The 25,669-nt window shown below is 38.1% G+C and overlaps 1 protein-coding gene across 1 annotated transcript; it reads right to left on the reverse strand.

Moving 5' to 3' along the window:
• Positions 1-3,579: 3,579 nt before the first annotated feature.
• Positions 3,580-25,669, reverse strand: OFCC1 (orofacial cleft 1 candidate 1; the record flags this gene model as incomplete). Its single annotated transcript, XM_010180562.1, has 5 exons — positions 25,658-25,669; positions 19,327-19,393; positions 18,854-19,030; positions 6,957-7,043; positions 3,580-3,663 (listed from the first exon to the last, which is right to left on the reverse strand). Coding segments are annotated over exons 1-5 (427 nt in total), but the record flags the coding sequence as incomplete, so codon positions are not given.

The following is a 25,669-nucleotide window of genomic DNA, read 5'->3' on the forward strand; positions in this document are numbered from 1 at the left end:
TGGACCCATGGATTTATGGATGTCCAGATTCACCAACATATACTTTTTCTTTTTTGTGTTTATTATTTTTTTGAGAAATTGTATCAACTGAACTCCATTTTGGTGGAACTGGACTCATTAGCATATGTTTTGTGGAAAAAGAGCAAAAGAAGAGAACATTTTCAAAAGTCTCTTTGAGGGAAATAACTGCTAAAAATACAATGATAAATTACAAATCAGATTTGAAAAATATTTTATGAAAAGATACATATGCTCATTGAACCACAGCTGGAAAAACTGTTCATTTGCCTGAGTTGAAGACAGGGAGAGAACAGGGTTGTTCAGCTGGTCTGTTCCTTCCATGCTGGCTTTGCAGAGACCTCTCAGACTCAGGTTGCTTCTTGTCTGGACTGACCCATAGGTTACAGGTTCAAGCTGTTGCCCCTGAGCAGCACTTGACCACGAAAAAGCCTCCACCTCCTTGCTCTACAGAAGTAGTCACTGTGTTAAAAATGTTACTACTTTGTACAGAGCAGAAAACATGGCTGAAAATTTATGAGGAAATCATTGCTAGATTGATAAACTTAATAAAACTGGCTGCTTCAAGTTGTTAGCAACTGTGTCAAACTTTTCATTGTCTCGGCTGTCCTTAACATTGCAACACTTTCCACATAGTTTAAATTCCTACTTCTCCTTAGCAGAGGCTGTATTTGCAGATGCTAAGCTGTAATTAAAACGGTCTCTCCAGTATTAGCTTGTAACTTCATTTACTCCTGCATTTGTCCATCAAATAGCAGTGGTTTATATGCTGAGGTGAGAATTTAAAGGGTAGGTTCACCAGTAGGCTACACCTCAGCATGGGTTTAAATGTATAAAGCAGCCATAAACTCCACATGGAAAATGCATTTTGGCTGCCTGGTTCTAGAAGACTCTGTGTATAAATTGTAGCTAAAAAAGTACATCAACAAAGGCTCATGCATCAGTTTCAAACAACTAAAATGCTAAAAGGCATTGCACTTCAATTTTTAGTTGTTGTCAAAGAATAACATAATAGAAAATATTTTTATGGTATTTTCCTGGTATCATTTCAGATGTACATGGATCATGATCTTACATTGTTTGAGAGATTTTATCCCTAGATAAAAAATACACAGTCTACATCTTCCTCTCAAAAACAACCAACTAATTTTGCCTTTTAAGTTGCATTATAATATGAACTAACACGTACCACAAGAGTCACCAACAGGTTACTAAGAGACAAAACGCTTTAACTATACAATTTATATAAATTCTGAGCCATGTTCTTTCCTTTCCTTTGGGGATCTTCTATTAATTAGGACTGTATGACTACGTGATTTTTCAGCTCAGTGGTCAAATGAAGAAAAGAAGCAGTTCTGTAAGAGTGGAACCAAATGAATCCTAGTTTCCTATGGATTTTCTGATGTCTAATAAGGGTCAAACTCCCATATTAGCTCTTCCCTCAGTGGAGATATTACTAATGCTTGTCTGCTCTGCTCAGCTGCCCACTTCAATAAAACTGGTAGGGAAGTCAAACCTGTGAGACTTGCTCTCTGCTAAAAAAAATAAAGGGTTAGAAGTGAACAACAGGTTCAAAAATTGGAAGGGACAAACACAGACAGGTAGAAATAGATACAGCCCGATATACACACACAGAGGTGGATACTGCACAAATCTTGTTTCCTCAGGAAAATCTTGCTCTTTTCTGGGTTTTATACAGCCAAACCAAGAAAAGTGAAAAAAAAAATGCGGCTAGGACACGGCTCAACATTCACCTGCAGGACTACTTTTGATACCCATTATGACACTTCTAAAAAATAAAAGCAGTGAGGTGCTGCTCAAGACACAAGGCAGCAGCAGGCTGCGGTGTCTCCCTCACTTGCTGCTTTCATACCTGTATGGGGGGCTCTGATGTGCCCCTGGAGTGCAGAACACACCTGTTAATGCATTTGCTTGCCTCTGAATTGAATCTGTGAGCTGGCAGCTCAGCAGCCTTGGCAGCCTCAGCACAGGATCACTGTTCTCAGGGCACACCACGTATGTTCATATGGCTTTGGATGGATAAGAGTTTTAAACCTGTCTCACTCACTGCATAGCCAAACAGTAATAAGAGCATTTTGACTCTCATGGTGGTTTGGCAAAACTAGTTGGAGAAGACATTTTTAGTTCAAACATACCTGGTGAGTTTAAGCTGTTATCATTTGAAATCAGTGAAACCTTATTTCTCTCTAAATATGCTATTTGCTATTATCCTCTGTAAAACATCTATTTATCTTAACAATATTAATTTATATTATATTACAAATAACATTAAGTTTAAGGGCTCCTAGCTGAAAGAGTGAGTAACCACTGATGGATGGGAAAGGCTTCCCCTTCACTCCCTGGTTCCTTTGCTTAAAAGCAGACAAATGCACATGGTACAATCATCCATGAAAAAGGCAATGGTAAAGTCTAAGTCAGTTGGCCAAGACCCTTCTAGAGCCAAAGGAAAGAGAAGAACTGTTTCCGGGGACAAATTTGTCTAATCAGCTAAGAGGTGTCTGTGTGAGGTTGACTGAACCAAGAAAGCTTGCTAATAATTTGTTAAAGGTTTTTGCTTAAACTGTCTGAATTTAGCTATGATGGTTGTACTTTCTTTTCTTTCAATTTAAAATGAGACAAAATGGATTTCAAAGATTTTAATGATATTACCAGTGCCAGTTCAAGGGATTTTGCAACCCTAGGTAAATGAAAATGTTTGCCCCTTCTAGAATAAAGTTGCTCACAAACTGAATAGTCATAAAACATGTTGCAGCTCCTGGAGCTCCAGTGCTGCAGGAAACCTCCTGTTCTGTCTCTCTGACACAGTAGGCCCTGTGTATAAATGAAATATAACAGGAAATTTCATACAGATACAAAGAACAGGGATACCCAAAAATACGGAGGCAGACTCGAGTTGGAGCATGTACATTTGTCATTTCTCCTAGGATGAACAAGAAGACAGTAGCAGATATGCAGCTTGTGTAAAGGCAGTGGTGGTAATGGTCTCATGAATCAAGCAGGTATTAAATAACGCCTGTAAAAATAAGTGAAGCCAAAGTAAGGTTACTGGCTCGAGGTGAAGTTGCTCTTCTCCTAGATTTCATTGTTTATACTGTAGATGGCACATCAATCTGTATTTTCTAACAAAACCACAGAAAGTATTTTCTTACTCACCTGGTAGTATAAGAGGACATAACTTCAGACACTGTGTGACATGACCCGTGCATCTGACAAATGGCCCACCCATTTATGAGCTTAAATAAGGATTTAGATTTCTAACTTTGAGCACATAAGCAATGACATTTCCAGTCTTCTTTCATAAGAATGGAACTCAACATGCAATGAAGCAGCCTAGAGAAAGCATGCCACTTAAGTTATACTTAAAACCACATAAACATGACTCAAAACAAAGACATTTGGGCAAAAAGATCTTACAAGCTTGCATTAAAATCAATGTCCCTTTTGCTTCTGAGTTCAAGGAGGTAGATTACCCATTCTCCTCCCCACATCCAGACTTAAAAGAGTTTTATTTTTCTCAATGTAAATGATTTTGTTATTTACCTTGGAAGTCCAGCATCTTATTTTCTTCATCTAGAAGCTTCATCAGTTTACTGAACAGGATTTGCTCATCAAATTTCACAGAATCTTAAAAAAACAACAGTGAAACATCTATCATTTCTTCCAGTAGTATTTCAGGAAAGATTACTTTATACTATAAGTAAAGACGTAAAAATACAAAAGTTAGGAAACCATTTGACACTTCAAAATAGTTTTCATAGCAGAGGTGACTGTCACTTTCTTCTGAGTTACAGAAGACAGTCTAAAATAAAAAATATATAATTGCATACTTTTAAATGATGAGCAATATTATATCTTGATCGGGACTGAAACTAGTTTACTAATTCCGCTAATAGACTTGTTGAAATTATTATTTATATTCAAATTGCCAGATTAATTCTATTTGACTCTTTATAAAAGTCAAAGTACCTAATGTCTTTTCTAATGTGATGTTGGATCTTTATTAGAAATTTTACCTTGCTGTCCATAATATTAACACATTATCTAGTATCAGTAGTTATTACAGCACACTATGAATTTTGATTTTGTGGTTGGCCAATCACTCAAATTCCTGGTAACTTCTGCAGATTTTAAAAAGGAGTAAGGAACACACACATACTCCATTTCCCACAAGACCTAAAAATTCACTTCAAGTGTTTATATTAATGAGAAAAAATGACCTATTGAGACTATCTTCTCTCTAGATTTCCCACACCCTGGTTTCTCAAAGTTGTCAGTGAAGACATGCAGGTAGAAGACCAAAGAAATGCATACAAGGTAGGTGAATTAAAGTACAGCTACAAGCCACCTTGGGTGGCTCTTTTTAAGTACCTGATAGAATCTCAAAGAATAGATTTTCTTTACCATGAAATTTCAGAGCCGAGTTTTTAAGTTACACTGAGTATTCAAAGAGGGAGGCTTCTGCAAAACTCTTCTGCAAGTACAGATTCTTTTACATTTCTTCTAACATGTAACATTGAAAAGTTCCCTTGGTGAGGAGGGGGAGGGGGGGAGCAAATCCATGGTGGTGTGTTGTTTGTTCTCAGGGCATTATCAACTCAGACAAATTTCCAGAACAAATTTAATTTATCAAATATAGAAAAGATAATTGCTAATATCTTCATTTTCACAGAATAACCCATTAAAGAATCCCATATGATGAACACATTAAGATGATATTTAACTTTGTATAATAGAGTTAGTGGCTGAAGATTTGCTTTTCACCAGCTATTCTCTTTGGGCATTGGGCCTGACTTGCTTAAATCATATGAAGAGTGTAACTTTAAAGTATGCCCTGATTTCTTCATTTTGTTCTGCTTTTGTCTCCTGTTGGTGACAAGCTGCTAGCTGGAAATAGGATATAAACTGACATGATTTCCAATCAGGGGATAACTGTGTAGGACCAGACTTCAGATCTGACTGTCCTTTTAACTCCATTCACTACATACAAATGTAGTTCCACTTATTTAACACTTCTGCAAGGGAAAAGAAAACAGATTATAAGCCTGGTTTGTATCCCTGAATCAGACTGGCTGAGGTGGGAAGGAACCTCTGGAGGTCATCTGGTCCAGCCTCTCTGCTCAAACAGGGCCACCTAGGGCCAAGTTGTCCAGGACCATGTCCAGTTGGCTTTTGAATATCTCCAAGGTGGAGGTCTTGCTCTTGGCAGAGGTGTTGGTAAACATAGCATTATAACTGCTCTGCAGATGTCAACACAACCAACCTGAGGCCAGTACCATCACTAACAGATCTTTAATAAACAAGTGTCACCCCAACCTTTGAGTGACATTTTCGCTGAAGAGAAAAAGGACGAACACTAAAGGACAGGTGCTTATATGTGGATCTCAAGTCTAGCCTGATACACAAGTGCCTAAAAACATCTCTCCACTCCCACCCCCGGAACTGGATGAACTTTTTCATTGCTTTCATCTGTCCCAAATGTAAAAATAAAAAATACATAAATAAATAAAAAATAAGGTTAAGTGTGTATTACTCAGCCTTCTCAACACAAGAAAAAGAACATTTTCTCCCAATGAAAACTGTACTTCCAGGTATCACTTATGTCGCTACTCTATCCATACATGTTTTTAGGCACACACATACAGTTACAGAAATCTAATCTGCCTTTCATTCTCTGGTTACAAAGCAGATCATGACTCATGAAGCCTATTCATAAGATGAATCAAGACAGTACCAACAGAAAAAAAATCTTTCATTAAAAACTCTGAGCCAGAAGTTGATTTCCAAGGTATTGCATTGATGTCCTATACAACAAATGGGGAAATTATAGGGGTTAGGTATAATTCACCCTTGATAAACCTTGATTTTTTTTCACTAATACACAGAAATTCAAGTTCCTGGTATATATCAGAGCCTGCTTTTTCTCAGTCACACAAGTTTATGCCTCAAAAATTTAAACCTCCATATCTACTCAAAGTAAAAGTTTCTCTTAATTTTCAGAAGTAACCTACTTTGAGATCCTTTATAGCACAGTTTGGGTTTTTTTTAGATTTGACTACAACTGTGTGTCTAGAGAGTCTCTATGGTACAAATAAGCACAAGGTTTAAAAAAGCAAAGGGCTAGGAAGGTAACACAGGAGAACTGGGTCTTGCGTGCTATCAGGTTGTTAGTGCTTGGCAACAGGAGCTGGGCCAAAGCATTCGGTGCATAGCTAAGCACTTCATTACCATAATGATGTTCTTACTTAATACCATGCAAATTCAGGCAGGCCCATTCCCACCCTTTTTTATCTAAAAGTCATGACAGTGAAGGAGAATTTCCTCCCCTAGACAATACCTCCTGGTTAATCTCTTTCATACCTATGCATAACTTCTGTTCTCCCAGCTCTGCAGAGTCACACCCTCTTACTCCTCACTATCGCCCACAGACAGCAAAGCTAAACATCTCAGCTGAACTGGCAAAAATAAAATCAAAAGAGCCTCCTTGTGTGCTGGGAACTTCTATAAACTCTGGAGTTTCCTTCTGTTAGGCAAACACACATTCAGCTCAGCAATAAAAATGCTTTCCAAGAAGGATTTTGGGATCAAGGTTGCAAAAAAGCTACAGCTTCATACTCAGTTCTGGACTAACTTTGTCAATGAAAGTGAAAGTAGTGTAGACAATGTTTTCGGACCATGCTTTGTTTTGCTACGGTAGCGAAGTGAATACAGCACAGTCTCACTTTTACCTGTCCATTAACTCACTGTCCTTGATCAAAGACTATGTATACTGCCTATCGTGTTCAAGCGGCTAAGGCTTATAATTTAAATTGTAAACCTCAATATTTAAATAGAACTGCATATGTGATCTTTGTCACCTCATTTTCATGAATGGAAAAGAATATTCTGACACTAAAATTACATACTTAATTCTGCCTCACCTTCTTCACTGACCTCCATCCTACACTGCCTTGGGTTTATTTCCTCATCCATCAACGGGTCAAAGCAATTTCTGCTGTATTCATTTCCTGTGGAAAGCACATGAAGTAAGGGTCAGCGATTATTAGAAGCACATGAACCAAAATGTTAATTTTGAAATCGACACCAGCAAGCAAAGGGGCATTTTTTGCTACTTTATAAACTTAATTTTTTTAACAAGTCCTCTAAGCCTACTACTACGGCAATTATCATCTTGTGAAAGGTCAGAAAAGGTAATTCTGGAAACAAGTGCACTTTATGTTACTTTTGCTCAGGAACTAATGAGAAAAATTCTCAAATTTAGATGATGGAAAGATAAGAAAAATTTTAAAAATCCAGTATCCCCAACATAAGCCAAATTTTTCTTGAAACACTTTTAACAAGTGAATTACCCATGCTGCAAAGGAATTTGTGTTTCACAGCTGACCCCTCCAATTTCAACAGTTTTAAATTTCACCACTGAGGTTTCAGTGTCTGGTGTATCTTTAATACTGTATTCAACCAGAAAAGTGTTTAATTACAGAAGAGATCCTAGAATACTGCCTCATTAATCTGAAGAGCAATTATAGGTAGGTAGGTTAGGCTAGGTAACTAATACAACATTTTGATGGGATAAAACCACTGATTTTAGTACTTTCCATTTTAACAGCTAGTTTCATCTGCTCTTTAGAAACCAATCAAGTTTACAAAAAAACGTATTTTGTTAGATTTATCAAGGAATAATGCAGCATCTAGCTGCCTAGAGGAACTCCCAGTAAAAGTCAGAAGAATTTTCTTTACACAAGGTGAGACGGAAGACGTTTTCCTCAAAATATGTCCTTCCATCAGCAGAAGTGCTACACTCTATTAAAACCATCTTTGTGTTCATTGGGTTCACAAACATAGAAAAAATAAAATAATTAAATACATTCAAAATTTTAAAATTGCTTGAATAGACATAGATCTGAATCCTGGAAAATGTGTAAGAGCTAAATGTACAAGGAGGTTAATTCATCCAAGATACACTATAGTAGTCTACAGTGTATTTGTTTTAGGATCAAAAATAATCCAAGCAGCAGCTCCTTTTCAGAGACTAAATGAAACTTTGATATGATACTAGGTTTAATTTATATTTCTGGACTGGCACATTTTGACTGTCAGTCTCTGTTCCTTCAATGTAGTAAGTACAAGAACTGAAAATTTGCTTTACCTTGAAGTCTCAATAAAGAAAAAATAAATGAGTTTCATTTTTGTTACTTTATCTGTCAACAACTACTAGGCTGGTATGAATCTTGGCAGCATGTAATCAAAGTCTTATGTACTGCAATAACAGAGCCATTCTACCTTATTCACTGTAATTGTTTTTCTCTAGCACAAAGCACCATGATGTTATATGAACACCCTTTCACATGTTGGTAAAATAATTCACCCATGTGCTAAAAAAGAAAATGATGCATTTCTTTATTCAATCACTTCATAGGTGTAAATGTAAATTGCTGGAAAGTATGTTGCAACCATACAAGCAATACTCAGCTAGTGCATAGGTTAGTAGTACAGTCTTAATATCACAACATCTTTTAATGAATTTTAATACCCCTTGTTCTTTATCCTGTGGATCTGGTGTGAAACTCTAAGAAATAGACTTTTTGGCGACTATTCTAGACAGAATAATTAGCATTTAGGAGGAAGTGTAATTTATATTTGAGTCCGTGAGGCATGGAAGCCATTATTCAAGAAAGAGATACATTGACAAATACCATTAAACCGCTTGTTCTTTGGTCTTCTTTAAAAAAAGAACCACCTAAGCCCTTCTTTGAGGAGTGAGATATTTGGTCCAGGGCATTAGTGCTGTCAGAAACACACACAGCCAGAGACAGAAAGTTATACAGAAGTAAAAAGAAGAACCAGGTTTGATTTTCCCAGAGCAATGTATACACTTTAAAACCTATGTAGACAGGATGAATGGTAAGTGCCAGAATCACCTCCTTACAGTGATTTTATAGATAACAAGCCATTTTAAACTGCAGGTCTTCACAGAAGACATTCAATGAGGCTTTCTGAAGAGTCAAAATCACTGCAAACCTTGGACCACTGCTCTTGGGGTTTTTCTGTGGCTTTCTGTTCTTTTCCCTCTCTCAGCTTGAGAACTGGTGTGACCAGGAGGTCTGGGCTTTGAGCAGGTCTTAAGATTTGTTGGGGGCAGGGAGAGTTGCTTTAGTTTTAAAATACAAAATTATCAATTTTAGTCAACATAACAAACTGCCCAAGGCATTTTGCTAATAACATTTTGACAGCACGTGAACAGATTACTAATCATTTCACAATTACTTTTGGAAATACTTGAAAGTGTATAACATGTAAATTAACAGTCCACTAAGGAATTCATATCAGTCTGCTTTGTGGTATAAACACAGTAAAATAAATGTTAATATAGAGCTTGCTTGCAGGTATTTTGAACAGCAGTGTATAGCTTGGTGCCTTCAGACAGAATGTTCCTTTGAATACTGGCTCCTACAAAGATTTGGCCAACTTTAGAAACTTAGGTCTTTACTTTAATCCAGAGTTTTGCTCAAATCTATTAACTCAATTTAAAACCCTATTCACGCCTCAAAGTTGTGTTATTTCATGTAGAAAACACAATAGATAAATCAGGAAATAAGAACTTAAGTGCAAAACTACAGATTTTCTATAAATTCAAATAAAAATGGAATTAAGAGTGTTGGCGCAACAGTGACCAGGTGGGAATTTATACAGTTTAATTAAAGCAAGAGGAGTTGCTAATAAAATTAGCATAATCCTTGGATCCAGCCCATGGGACTGCACGTGTATTACTAGGACTGGATGAAACTCTAAGATGGTTTTTAAGCTAAGATGTCTGTAGTCAATTATACAGTATATGTCCTGAGAATACGACAGAAAGGGCATAACTAAGCTGCATTTCTGCAAGGTCTTCTACTCCACAAAGAGATCAGGTAGCTCGTATCAATATGACATCAAGGGTATGACATAGAATTTGGATGACAAGAAATTATTTCATCCATATTGTATTATTGATCCAGGTTTTTAATTTAATGAAAGAATATACAGAAATTCATTGGATTTGTTAAGTGCCTCCTGACCAATGTAAAAATGAAGGAACTATTTATAGCCAAGTGAATAATTACTAAAAGCTTGGATAAGTACTTACTTGTGCTTGTTTTCAGAGAGAAAAGCACAAAATTTGGCATGAGCCAGCTTCCATTAGAAGACAGAATGCAGATTATGGTCTAAGCAAACTTGTCTTATTACGTAGCAACCCTTCCTTTTGAGGAAGCAATGAGTCAACACATGTCCCTACCAATGACTCGATAGAACGTTACTGGACATTACTAAGGCCACTCATAAAAGCCTTTTGCATAAGACAGAGGCATCTTGGAAGTATGAAATTCCAGTCTGAGACAGAATTTTGACCCAAGTGCTTGTTGAACACAATGATGCAGCTAGGAATGGAAAAGAGTAGTCCTCCTTACCACACAGCTGTCTTAAAACACTTATTGCAGCAGCAGTTCCTGTTTGCTGGTAAATCCTCACTGTCTCCATTCAACAGAATTTAACTTACTTCCTTAGGGATAATTTTCATTTTACTTTGCAGGTACGGCTCTTTGGGCAGCCCAAATATAAGGGTCTATGCTAGTATATTTTTCATTTTCTTTATGAATAGAGTATGCAACCACTAGAGCCAAAGCAGCATCCTGGGGTGAAACCTGAATCCCCTCTGAGAGAGACACCCAGCCTACTTGTACAGCAAGAATTAAGGCTTGGGATCAGGAGGAAGGGGAGAGAAGGGTCTCACCTCCTGGACTTTCAACTGCTTCACTTACTGTTATCATAATTCAGTACCTACATTGCCAAAGCTTGATACCTGCAAGTTGCTTCTTTGTAGTTATAGGCTTTTGCTTTTAGTCTGTACTGTGGAAAAAAACTATAAACGATTATAAAAAGTAATTAAAAACATTTAAAACATAAGAGTGGAGAAACATTGATTCAGTTCTTAGTTGATTTAAACAATTATTTAAAACTGGAAAATCATGTACAAATGTTTGAAACTTTCACAAGAAAACACTTTGAGTTTTTATTCCAAGACTGTGGTGTTAGATTTACTCACATCCAAACGTTATGAAGACATTAAAAATAAAATTTTAGTTTTGAAGTGCATATTCAATTGATACGTAATCCACAAAACAGTGTTAACTCTCCATTCTCATTTTGGCAAGAAAAAAACTAAAGAATTATTATACATTAACCCAAAGTTATATTTTTAGTTTGGATTTTTAATAGACATTACTGAATCATGATATCTGTAACATTTACATCAGCTCATGGCCATTCCAAATGCCTTTAATTAAATTTATATCGACTGATCTATGTACATTTAGAAGCTGAATACCTTAATTAAGATATATTATTACTATTTTTAGATTTACATCTAACATAATCCATACAATAAATACAGAAAAATATTATTTATGCTATTTTAGATGTAGGTCTAAAATAAGATGAAGATCTAAAATAAGATTACTGGGAAGCACAAAGTTATTCTAGATTATAACCAAATACATGGCAGAGGGAAGTAGAGTGTTATATATAGAGCTTCAAATTTTCATGAGTATCAGGCAGAATTCAGTGAAAAATTACATGTTAAGGGTAAGATCCTTCTTCAATCCTGAAGAGCATTAAGCAAGTGACTGGACAGTAGATTATATCTTGAAAACTCAGCTTGTTAAATGCTACCATTGCTACGTGACTTCTCAATTTTTAAAAAGTTTTAAAGGTATCATATGTCATTTTCGTTATCCTCAGTGGAGACCGTAGGTAATGAGTAAACCACATAACTGTGGTTTATGTTTATATTGCAAGCCTTGAATAAACTCACTTGTCAGCTTTGACAGGATGCTGGCAAAGGGGCCGTTTGTGAGCCTGAGCAGCGCAGACCACGCTGCGCCTTCCCCAGTACTTGAAAAACACTGCATCACACTCACGGCACCCACTTTTTATTCCCCTCCACTCCTGGATGACTTAACACGCTTGCTGCTGTTTAAGCAAAGGTACAGCATAAGGATAATTTTTTTTTTTTCCCCTGCAGGCAACAGAGGGCACTGTGCCAAGGGATGCCAGTGTGAGACCTGCTGCTTTTCCTGGGGAAACACTGCTGGTCGAAGACGTGAGAAAAAGATTTACTGATGATGACAGAGTTCATTTAGGAATGCTATTAGATAATGTGACACATATCAATGGGGAAAATGGATACTGAGTGCTCCCTGGCTGGCAGGCTTGGCTGGTCTTGCCAAGCAAGGGAACTTGATGAATTTTGAGGGTCCAACAGCATTATTATGAAGCAAATTATTTCTAATTTTAATAAATTATCTTTAAAAATATATATTCAGTCACCTTCTGAAAGAGTATTTCCCAATTATAAAATGCATCTGTTCTTCACAATTCTTCTCCCCCTACCTTTCACAAATTCAATTTTAGCACATTACTTAGATGAGTGGTACAGTATCCCTGTTGTTGAAATTGCATGCAATGGATCACGTTTTGCACACTACATTACACCTTGTGCCGTTCTGCTGATTTCAATTGGATTACACATTGTGTAATTCAACGCAAAATTACTTCCAATGACAACCCTTTTATTCCTATGCATACATGGTGATCCATCATGCCCTGCATACCGGGTTTGGCATTTCCATTTCAAGTCCCTGTTGGAATCAGAAAGCATGGAACCACATACACAGAAGTTGAATTATTAGATATAAACTTTGCCACTGTTTAAGAAAAAAAAGGTACAGTTTTGATTCATACTCCTGGTCCCATCCTTCATGCAAATCATTTTGTCCAACACAAATAGCCAGTGTCGCAAGCTCCTATTTCCTTCATGTGCAGCACAAACATCAGTTTCCAGCAGATTCTTGGTTTTTCATCTGTCTTTACTGTCGCTGCAGTGGGTACCTACCATCTCTTTGGAATGAAATTAAATCATGTTCAAAAAGCTTCAGCCTTCAATTTTCTGTAAACAGACTGAATTTAATGTAATTGCTGATATTTTTATGAAGTTTGTTCCCACACAGCTCCTTCACAAAGTTCTTTTTATGACTGCATATTTCTGGGTCAAGGTCCTTGCCCAGTTACAAACTTGAGCAAGAAAGGGTTTATTTTGCCATGCCACAACTGAACTACCTTTGACAGTAACTATTCCTTAGAAAACGCTTCTCTCTACTTCTTTTTGATAAGGAGCAGAACTGCTCTGTTTTACAATGTGATTTTCCCCATAGGACACATGCAGCACTGTTAGATTCATGCAACCTAGCTCTGCAGCTTGGAGGTGGTGCAGCAGAATACCACATAGAGACACTAATTTGCTCCCAGAAGCAGTATAGCCATGTTAATGCCATGCTGTACCTGGGGTAATTAGAATAATATTTTCTGGTCTTCAATTGAAAGAGCTTTCTTTCCCTCTTTTTTTTTTCCTTTCCCCTCCCCGTCCGCCCTCAAATATTGTTAATCTCTGTGGGCAAATTTATTGGAGCATGATATGAGATGTTAACAGTGCCTGTTGCAGATAAAATGGTAGAATTAATTAGAGCTTTTGATTTTAGGAGATAATCTAGTTTTGAAAAAAGATTTGTGTATTGGGGATGATAGATGAAAAAATGAACACTTCTTGTCATCTGGAGACAATTTTCACTTGAATCATCAACATCTAGGGTCAGACTGCCTCTAGCCTTTGTACAAGTGCACAGGATACAGGAGAACACAATTAGCCTTTCTTCCATCTTCCATACAAAAGCAACAGAGCATCACAGTCTCTGAAGGTGTCTGCAACCACCAGGTGTAAGGCAGACCACCCAGTGGGAGAACTCTCAAAAAGCCCTGTTCCTGGATTGTGCAACTCACATGCATGGTTGGCACCCCAGAAAGATGACGGTCTAATTTGTTCTGACACATATTTTCTCAGCATGCTCAGGCTGGACATTTTACCTATCTTGTAGAAATGTGAACAGTGTCATCCCACAGGGCTCTTCTTAGGATTAGTTGGACCAAATCTGTGTATGTCAGTGGCTGTGGTGAACACTAAATAGTACAAACTGGTATAAGCCATTTGCACATTTTCTGATCACAGCAGATAAGGACAAACACATCAAATGCTGAAATAGATAAACATTTCCTTTGCAGGCCTATGATAAAAAGCTAAGTACAGTAGTCCTGTGTTAAGGGATTGCTTGTGACATACACTATCCATCTGAGGTTGAGCAGCTACCCTTGTATTCTGCCATCAGCCAAAGATGGTATATTCCTGGAGGCTTGGTGCTTCCATCATCACAATTTACTGGAAGCCTTTTGCTGAGTAGACACTTAACCAAGCCAGTCTGAACATTAGGGTACTCTCCAAAGTGTTTCAAGTTTAAACCTCTCTGGGGAAAATAAGAAAAGCTGAGTCTGGCTCACCTTGAGATCAGGTGCCTGACAATTGAGAAAGAGGTATACACAGGTTCCTGTCACTGCAGGTTTGGGTGATACAACCCCATACATTTTTCCCAGCGAAAATTGTTTCTTAGACCTCCTGTTAGGATGGTCAACATGAAAATTTCTGCAAATTCAGTATTTGCTGAGGGGAAGAAAAGCAGAAGAGTTGGTTGGATGTAGCCACAAGGAAACTCAGTACTTTCAGAAACAAATAAATTGCACAATTTGGCAAAGACAAGACTGCTGCTAGATGACCTTAATTTCGCAAGAAATATGTGAAAGAAATGAAGGTGATAGGACTGATCAGCAGAGAGTCAGCATAGAATCAAGAAGAGAAAATAGGGTAGAAGCTGCTGCAACCAATTATCTGGCTGAAAATCAGGAGATTAATCTCAGTAAATAGTCAGCCAGTTCCCCTGGGTCACTATAACATTTAACAGCAGTACCAGGTCTTCATCATAATGATGGAAAACATACAGCAGAAAGAGTTACTCAATGGACTATTCCTGAACAACAGTCCACTAATGATGATAAAATCTGGAATATTGTCAATCATGGGAAATATAGCAGTGTGAGACAGAATGGCCTAACAAACAGAGCAATGGACTAGGAATGAGAGGTTTTATTTCTATTTCCATCACAGGCCTGCAGAGTGACTGCAGATAAGGCCTCTTGGTTTGCCTCAGTTTCCCCACAAGCAAAACATACAAGAGCCTTGCACTTTGAAGCACAAGAACAGGTTCCGCTAACCTGGTTTGAGAGGTGAAGAAGCCTCTGAAAAAAAAAAAAAACACTGGAAAGATTTCGTCAGTTTCTTGAAAACAAGAATCTATTCACAGGCTTCCCTTTTCAGAAGATGTTTTATTATCTGAGGAAAGGGAATGGAAAAGTCAATATAGCACAAACATACCTGTGAATTAAGCTGTTTATGGGGCAGACGCAGTCAAGTCGCAATGTCATGGACCTCTGCAATGGCTATTTAATCCCCAAGCGATGTGTACTCTGCACAGCAGCCTCCAGTGCAGTCATAGCCAAATTCCAGAAGCAGGTTTTTTAGGCTGTCTTGAACACACAGCTGACTGTTCACACTCCTTCCCAGTATCCTTAGCACGGAGGTGTGTGAGAAGGCATCTCCAAAGTAGGTGGAGATTTTTCTAGAGAACTCTTCCCTCCAGCAATTGCTGACAGAGGAACAGGCTGTGGCACTGTTGCAAGATGGAGGTAATGATAGGATCCCTGTACCTATTATCTGCTGCCATTAACAAAACGGTGATGTGTGGAAAGATAATGCAAAGGCAATGCCATCTCTGAGCCCTTGCCTTCAAGTGCATAGGCTGAAAATCCAGCCTGATGTTTATATAGTGGTTTTGAAACTGTAATCTGCTAAATGCTGCGATTAAATAATTGTGCTTAAGGTTATAACTGCTTTTAAATTGTACAGTTGAACATCAAGTGTTAGAATTGACAAATGTCATTCTTCACTGAGTAAGTAACCAAACCTGAGCCTGGGGGGTGATATCTGGAAGGACACCCGATGGTCCTGCAGTGGAGTAAAGGAAGAGTATTTTATTGACATCTGGGAAAGCAAAGGGGAAAAGAGTGAAAGGGGCCAGTGGAGGAGCCTAAAATATGTTTATTTTAAACAGGCTGTTTTGTTGTACTTGGCTAGCATTTCCCTTAAGGGAAGGAAGCCTGGCATGAGGTGGAGAAAGAAGTGCCATTTCACTAGCATAGCGAAGTTGGGGGCAACAAGCCATGATGATGTGTGTGAGCACCCACTTCTAGAGAAATATCTTCCAGTGTGGGGTGCAAGTCGTGTCTCCTAGGGGAGTGAAAGGAAAAACAAACAAACAAACAAAACCCTACAGAAAAAACCCCTACAAAACTAAAAACCAAACAAAACCAAAAACAGACAAGCAAGCAAAAAACTGCCCACACTTCTGTGCTGAAATCTCTCTTGTGGACGACACAGTGGCTTCTGAGGGCTGAGGGGCAGAAGAAGGCAAGCTGTGGAAAAGTTTCCCCTCTGCTAGAGGATCATGGTTGTTTTAACACCACATGCAGTTTTGCCATGAGCTGAAGTGACAGCAGCTATACTCAGTGGCCACAAACATGGAGCAAAGCAAAGGAAGGCAGGCTCAAGGAGCCAATCCCCATGGGCTCTGGTAGTCCTAACCCACAGCAGATTGCCACAAGAAGGGGTAAGCTACCCGTAGACTTGGTCCTTAGTGAGAACTCTGAAATATGATCATCTATACATTATTACATTCATATGATACTGTGCTTACCTATGCAGTTGCCTTTTCCCCTTCCCTCTTTAATGAAGTATTGTTACACTTGGGAAGGGGAAAAATTAGCTTTTGAGGCACCAGAAGGTTTAGTTCCATTTTTTCCCAGGTTTCTGGACAGACTTGAAGCTGTTGTTTTACTTGCAGCCCTTGATAAATTTAAGCTGGCCCCTTTGACTGCCAAACAAGTCCTGACATGAGTTAGACTAAGAACAATTTAATGCAAGGTTGGACCAGATGATCTCTAGAGGTCTCTTCCAATCTGGATTTTTATGATGGTATAAATGGATGATTATTTTTTTTAATAGCTGCGTGACTTACAGGCAGAGCTACATGAATAACTGATCTTTCAGTTAACTGGATTAACAGAGGGTCGAGGAGGGAGACACAGTGTTGGGAAACAAAATTTTCCAACGCTCAGCAAGATTTCCTCTCCCATTACAGTAACACTTAGCAGTGTATCAAGGCATTGCATTCCAGGCAAAATGTAGCAATTTCTACTCCTTTCACAAAGATTATGTTCAGTTAGGATTTTTTGAGCAAAATGTTATTTAGGAAGAAAAATCAAAATGTTTAAAAACACATTTCAGGCTTCTAAAAAAATTTGTTGTTTTCTTGAGGGAACTATTCATGAATTTCTGAAGAGGTGACTGAAAGTGTGGATAGTCTCCAGTGAGCCCGACTTCATTTTTTGCCAGATAGACTATTTCATTAAAAAACAATCAATCCCTTTGTCTGCTTAATCACTGTTCTGACAGGCCGCAAAGGAAAGACGAAGAATTCCTGCTCCATGCAGTGCTGCACAGAGTCACATGAAGGCTAAATGGAAAGTCAAACCTAATTTTGCAAGGGGCCATTAGAAGCCATGGGCTCTCCAGTCCGGCAAGGATAAAATCTTAACACAACAAGATCCAGAGTTTTAAGAGTGAATGCCCGGAGTTCTGCTCACCAGCCTGTACTTATCAATTTAAATACCTGGGCTGACACACGAGAGTACTTAGCAAGCAGCATCAATGCTGGAGAGTTAATGGGAACTGCTGGGTGATCAGGACTCTTGAAAGACATGCCAGATCCTTTGGTACTTCGGGAGGTCTGGGACCTTGGATGCACATTTACATATTCATGGATGCGTGCAGTCCACTTGAAGTTAATGAGACCGCACAGTCCAATAAGTATTTAGGGAAGATTTTTAATCTGACTTCAGGCATTTTTTGCTTTTATGTTAAAGCTTGGCCCAAGATTTTCCTCATATAGCTCACAAGATGCCTTTAAAATCTTTTCCTCACCTTCTTCCTCACAGGATTACTAAGTAAAAATAATAATTCGTCATAACATTCTAATTCGTCATAACATTCAGCAGTAATAATAATTCAGAATGGAGTAATTAAACAATAGGCTAGAAGATACCAAACCTCTGCAAAAGGAAAACTGACACCAGTGAAGATTCTTATAAGCCTATATTCCTTACAGAATAAACCTAAATAATAAACAGAGATTGTTTCCAGAGGCAGTGGCATTTTGGGTGCTGCATCAAAGCTGAGCTTGAAAGCCAGAATCACTCCACTAGACAAACTGAGCAAACAGGACTCTCTGCTCCAAGTATCTGAGCAATGCTGGCTGAACAAAACATAACAAAAGATAAAGCAGAGGCAAGATGCTGATTGACTGAGGACATATGGGAAACCTAAGGACAACAATCAATCATGGATCTGTAAGCTGTTTAAAAGTACTCAATGTGAGGGAGCAGCATCTGTGCACTCGGACCAGCTGCAGAGCCTCCGAAACCCAACCTGACACAAATTACAGGGAAGTGCTGCAACGAGCGCCTGCTCCCTGCATTCCTCCCCGCGTGCGGGGAGCACAGCGGAACCCGCACCCTTCATTACTGTGAGTCACTTGAGCATGAAGATGGAGCCTGGGTGTTTTTTGCAGTATTTTGGTTTTCCCATCCAGAGTTTCCAGGGGCACCTGTTTGGACAAGTCAGGATGAGGATGAGAATCGCCCAGTTGCAGGCCACGGAGCACGCAGGTTGGATGGGGAACACAACCACTGTCACCGAGTTTGAGGCTAATCAAGTTTGATGTCTCACCTCTTGGTTCAGCATGGGCTTGCAGTCTGAGTTTTTGTTGGTGAGCTGCAAGGGTGCTATCTGGCTTGTCATGTCTAATAACTTTCTCTTCTGAAGGCTGATATGCTGAAAGATCTGTGCTGCTGATGTTAAAAGCTGGATTTTCAATGCCTTCTGTTGCTGCTCTCTCGTCTTTTACTGCAGAAAACAAGGAGGTCAGAAGAGCACATTATAGCAAAGTGTATTTCAATGACAAGCAGAAAATTCCTTCTAGTAATTCCTTTGCTGAAAGACTCAAGTGTATCGTCCTCAAATGTCGCCAAAACAGAATTAGGTTAAAATTAACTCTAAAAAAAAAAAGAATAAATGATTAAAATAATTACAAATTGCACCCTGACAAGCAAGAGCAAAATTTCGCCCACAGCCATTTGTCTGTAATTAGTTAATTAATCCTTACACAAATTATGAGCAATAACTCATCAAGCAAGGCTCACCCATCAGAAATTCAGCCGACTTGGATTTCTTCTGCTTAGTTTGCTTCAGAGCCTTCTGCTGGAACTTCTGGAGGGAAATTGTTAAATGAATAAATTAGCTAAAGAACGAAGATCATCCTTTATGATCCACAACTAACACAGTATTTTAAATATGGGATGGCATTGAAATGTCATTTAATTTACATCTCTGCTAAAGGGGTCAAACACTAATTGAACAACAGAAGTGGAAGAATTAAATAAAATAGGAGAAGAAAAGTTAAAACAAATGCCAAATGAAGGTCACATTAAAATACTTTGTTTTTTCTCCAATTTTAATTAATGCAAAGAAACCTCAACAAATGAAGAACATTATAAGACTCGTCTTTACAGTATGCATTCAGCAGCAACTGCTTTATTTCACTTGCAGAATTGCAATGCTTCATTTAGAAAAGTTTGGTTATGCAGCATATTTATAGACAGACTTCCCTGACATTCCTTGTGCTCTTATTTTCTAGGTCTGATTACATAACCAGTGCATTTGTTCATCACAGAGCAGCTAAAAATGAATGAGCTCTACCCTTTCATACGAGGCAACAAAATAAAAATAACTCTAAAACAATTTATGACTCTATGTCACAAAAGAGAGATCTCGGTCCAGGGGAGAGGGGAAGCAGGACTCATTACATCGATGAAAAGTTCATTTAATATTAGAGAGATGTCAGCAACAGTTACAGTGGAAACAAATAGCAGGATGTCTTGGAGGATCTAAACTCTGACAAACTCCATGTTAATTCCCATGGGGAAGAAAAGCTAACAAAAATAAAAAATAAAAAATAAAAAATAAAAAATAAAAAATAAAAAATAAAAAATAAAAAATGCAGTCATATCACTACCATCAGGAAGGCCCAAGTGCTAAACACCGTCTTTGTATAATACCTTGAGCAGCGCTAACAAGAGAGACATGCATGGGCTTGTATGTGGCTACAGACCCCTATAACAGATGCTAACAGTCAAAGTAGGCAAAGATTACCTAAAACAAAGCACATCTGGGAATATTAATCAAAGCCAAAACCAAAGTAAGAAAACAGTTCAGACCCATTTATATTTCAAACATCACATGGCAGTTTCTGATAACAGCATTATTTTTTCAAGCCAGTTGCTTAATTGTCCAGAGATAAAGACCACTCCTGGCAACATAGCTCCTGGAAACTGTCAATACAAAAGGATTAATTACAAGAATCATTGAAAAATCGCAATTTTCACAGCATCCATCTTTCCTGTTTGATTGTAGGTGTCAATTTCCAGTAAAAAAAACAATGCTTGCAGCAGACACAATCAATAAAAGTGTCAAAAATAACTGAACCATACCACTGACAGATTAATATAGATATTAATATCCTCTCATATATATATACACACACACACATGAATGTATGCATACATGCTTATATGTTATTCTGCAAACAGTGGACTTCCTTTAAATTAAGACTGTTACCCTACTAAAAAGCAAATGTGTAAAAAATCACCAGACACATTATGAAAGATACAATAAATACTTTAACAGAAATAATTCCTGCAAGCCACATGCAGCATTAACTGAAGTTAATGATAATTTTGACAGGAGCTCAATAGGTTCAGAAATTCACCCTACTGCTTCTGATATTTTTCCCAAACTAGAAAAAATTTCAAAAATACATATTTGCTCAGTTAGTACCTTTAGAATTATATCTCTTTTGCAATATTAAGGCATCACTGCATTACTGCACACCATAAAATTTTAATTTTAAAGTTTTAAAGATTCCAACAGTATTTGTAACACTGTTGTGTGATAAATATTCTTATTATGCTGCATATAATCACCATTTAAATCCTTACATTTTATATTAACAGCTAAAGGAAACAAGATCTAGTCAAAAATTCTGGGGAAAATTTTCAACTATTGTTAGTCAGTATATTCCTTTGAAGAAATTAAGATGACGTGTATTACTTTCTATGTATTCCTTCAGCATGTCAGTTTTCCCTAGCAAACCCAATTGGAGGCTATGTTGACCATAGTCAACTTTCAATTGTATAGTGTGTGAAACACATAGGCTTTTTTCCCAGCAAGAAAAAAAAAGTATTTCTCCTCTCCCATAGCTAATAAAGATGCATAGTGGGTCTTCATGTTTTGGAGTGAGGGTTTTTGTGTGTTGTTTTTTTATTTGTTCAATTGTTGCTGCTGCTGTTTTAGGGGGTTTTTTAAGTGTTCAGAATAATTAACACCAACATTTGTTTTTTAAACAAAATAGCATTACATTAGCAAAATATTCTTTAAAAAAAAGCAAAACATTCTTTAACATTTAACACACCCAGATGCAAATTAGTATTTTTGAGTTGATATAACAGACTTACCACTCCTACTTACTTAGAAAGAATTTCAAAAGAAATTATGTCCTTGTCCCTTGATGTGATAAGGTTTTGAAAAGGTGTTTCTCATGAGTACATATTTTCAGAATGAAAGCAATGTCTGATTTTCAGCAGCAAAGAGTAGTTCTTCCAGGGTTACTTCTCAACATAACTGAATAACAGATTATTTCAGTGGTGGCCTTTGTGTAATCAACACATGTTCCTGTCACTTTGTGCTTCAGAGGAAATTAGAAGATATTTTCCTTTCATACCTATCTCCAGCCAATTTCTTCATCATTCTCTCTTTTACACATAAACACTTTTCAGTAGTGTAAGTTACACTCTTCTCCCACATAATTTTAAGTTTTCTTCCCCAGCTCACTACCCCTATGATACTTTGCCTTCTCATCAGAGAATAGGCAGGAAAATATCCAGTAGCATTTTATATTCATTTTATCATTAGTCTCTACTAGTTAATTTATGTATTTATGCCAATCTATGTCTAAAGCAATTGTTTGTTAATCAGTTCATGGGTACCTGCAAAACTTAAGATTTCCAGTAGCAAATTAAATAAAACTGTTTCAGTGACCACTTGCCATATTTGCAGGCAAAGTCCAGTTGTGCGAGCGTACCTAGACAAATGCACATGAACGTACATCCGTTCAGAAAGCTACTGTTCTAATTATAGAACATTATCCAAAAATAAACACAAAAAAGCATTCCTAAAAAAGAAACAAAGTTACACAACTTGAGGCCAAAGCTCAGGTGACGCAAAGGCTGTGCTGGTTTACACCTGTGATAGAGGTGGTCCAGCTCACAGCCACAAACAATACACATCAGACCTGTCCATCCACAGCCACCACATAGAAGGGGGATATCCTTTGCATGCAAAGTCAAGTTTAAAGGGTGCTGCTGATGCTTACAGCAATTTATCCTATCTCAAAGCTCCACACAGTTGGTAAAAGACAAGCCTTGCATTTTAACTTTTTTTTTTTAAATGTCTTTTTACCTTGAGAGTGCTACATTACAGCAAAAACAAGAGGAGTTAAAAGTGAGCACAGCGTAGACTAATCACCATGTCACTCAAAAAGTGACCTAAACCTTCAAATGCCTTTTTGCATGCCGTCATCATTAAAAAGCATCGCCTGCTTTCCGATACCCACTGAAACAAAGGAAAACCAGGACTATCAGTACCCGCCATACTGGGGTCTGCAGGAGAGCAGGGAGCACTGCAACAGCAGCAGCAGCAACAGCGAGGGAAAAAACCCTCATTTATAACCAGTGACAACTAAAACCTATGAAGTTTTTAAAAGAATGTGATTGTTGTCAAAAGGAATTGGGTACAACAATGCTGCATTCAGCTCTGGTTCCACTCAAAGCTGTGGCTGAGGGGCTCTGGGAAAGCTGCTGGAAGGCTGGTGGGCACAGACCAGCAAGAAAGTGAATTTTGCATACTGTACGGATCATCGCTCAGTTCAGGGCAGTCATATTGAATCTGTGATCAACCAATTGTGCTTCATGAAACCGTCAGCCCTCATTTATGTCTAGCTGTTTTCTTCTGTCCCACTGTAAACAAGCTCTGCTCTGAGCTGTCTCCCTACCCTTATCTGCTTACGAAGATCACACAGACAGACCTCATCAGCAGCCTTAGAGTTAAAGTTAAAGTTACTGCTTCCAGACAGCAGTCCCCATGCAAGCTGGAAGTCAAAAAGAAGAGCAACTTTGGAATGACAGAGTTTTAGTTCCTTTTAGGAAATGCATACCTTAGATTCATACACATACTGGCATTTTATGTCTCTTTCATGAAATTAAATTAGGTGTTCCTAATATGAACAACTGTTTCTAACATCAGCAAACTAGCTCAGCAGATTCATCCATGGTTTTGTTTGTGGGTTGGTTGTTTTGTTTGGTTTGTTGTTTTTTATTTTTTTCCTTTGGGCGTTGTTTGAATACAGCCAAAAGAGAAGTAGCTGGAAATATTGTCAATCTGGTAGGGCTCCAAGAATCTAATAATGCCTGAAATGCTCTAAGGAGTGTAATGATGGTAAACAGGAACAGGTATGTTGGCTTCTGTTCTCATTCACTTCAGCGAGAGAATTAGCCTTTCAACATAAAGCAGAGCACAGTTTTCAAAGAATGATCCTCTCACATAAAAAGGGATGGAACCCTACAAACACATTCCTCTGTGAACACACACACACAAATGCGTTAGTTGGTATTTACAGCATTTAATTCTTGCAACCAGCTGCTAAGTCCCTGTTAAGGCTTTCCTTTATGCAGCTGGAGCTGGAACCTTTTCCTGTCTCCAGGCCTATTACTTTTGTCTATTTAAGGGATGGCAGCCAAAGAGAAACAGCTTGTAATTTGCACCTGTCTGCTTTAAGCACTCCATGTTAGATTTTGCAAAGAGCAAACTCTTCATTGCTAATGAGAATGACACTTAGTAGGGTCAAACATATTTTTTAGCTGACTTTGCAGCAATTAAAAAATAAATAAATAAATAGCCACTTTGTTTAAGCCTATTCTAGCTAGAAAATGAGGCTACCAGAAAAGTCTTGTCGAAAAAGAGCAGCTCCGTGCGTGAGTGGAAGACGTAACCCCATGTGTCCAGTCTAATACAATGCTGGGCACAGCGAGGCATGGTTGAATCTGTACACTGCCCATGCAGAGCAGGAAAGCTTTTGCCTCTTCGCCTATAAAATTCAGAATTTCTTCAGAAAACAACCATGTGCAAAGAATCCTTCTGAAATTCTACATACTGCACTGCCTTTTGAGGACTGACGGTACATTTTGCTGCCTACAGGGCCAGGCCTACGAGAAAATTGTTCTCAGAATTAAAGAGAAATGTGTGCTTCACTGATCCAGAGGTGTGCAAGCATTGCCATGCAGAGATGCACTAGCTGGAGTGTAAAACAGTAAAGGTGTACATCAATAAAATAACTCACATGTGATCTTTCAGCCTTACATAAACTATCTTAGCAAGTCTGCTTCTTGCTAGAAAACAAGCATGATGCTTTCAGTCAACTGTGGTATCATTTACAATTGCACTGGAAGAAACAACAATTTCACTAGGATATTAGTTTAGTTACTAAGAAGAAGTCTTCTTGTTGCTTGATTTTAAAATAGAAAAGCCCTCAAAAACTCAAGCTACAGAGCAGATGACAAGAACAAAAATGCTGGGGGGGGGGGGGGGGGAACCAGAAGATAAATAAAACAAATTAAAATATATTATTTATTTAAGATAACATTGGGGATGCATTTTGATTTCATAAATTGTCCCCATTTGTACTTCCTGTTTAAACAATAACTAACATGATGATGGGTTAAATGAAGTTGAGATTGTCACAAACATGGCCTTACTAGTAATTAATGTAGTTTAATATGGTTGTTGGCACACATCTCACATGACAGATAATGTTCCAACATGTCACTGATAGGACCTTTCAGCACAGCTTTAGGAGATCTACCAGGCATTGCCAAGGTTGGTTAGGTCAAAGGGTTGAACCATGTGTAATTCAGAACAGAGAAGGTCCCACGGTCACTCCACAAAAACAATTACGCTACTTATTTCACTCCATCCCTTGCCCGAAATTCACAAGCCTCACAGTTTCAGCGCAGTCAATCTCTCTCTGCCCTGAGGCTATGAGCCACATGAAAATATGTGGTGCTGTGTTTATAAATCTAATCAAAAATAGAAACAGTAGACAAGCACAATGAGGTCCTACTATGGATCATGGGAATTCTCTAAATTCTGAAGGCACTTTTGTTTAACTTCTGTGGGCCTTCTCCTACCATTACATTGTCTGGTACTCTCGTTAATCATCCCCTTGACTTGTCAATGATATAAAGGAGCCTATGTGTCTGTTGACTTCTCTCCCATCACACTACAAATAATATTATGAAATAGCAATGCTAGGAATAGTCCCTTTAATTTTTCTGGTTTAAAGCATGGGTTTTCTTCACTTACCTCTCTCTCCAT

This window comes from Mesitornis unicolor, unplaced genomic scaffold, assembly GCF_000695765.1.
Source record: "Mesitornis unicolor isolate BGI_N332 unplaced genomic scaffold, ASM69576v1 scaffold21243, whole genome shotgun sequence".
Taxonomy (NCBI): domain Eukaryota; kingdom Metazoa; phylum Chordata; class Aves; order Mesitornithiformes; family Mesitornithidae; genus Mesitornis; species Mesitornis unicolor.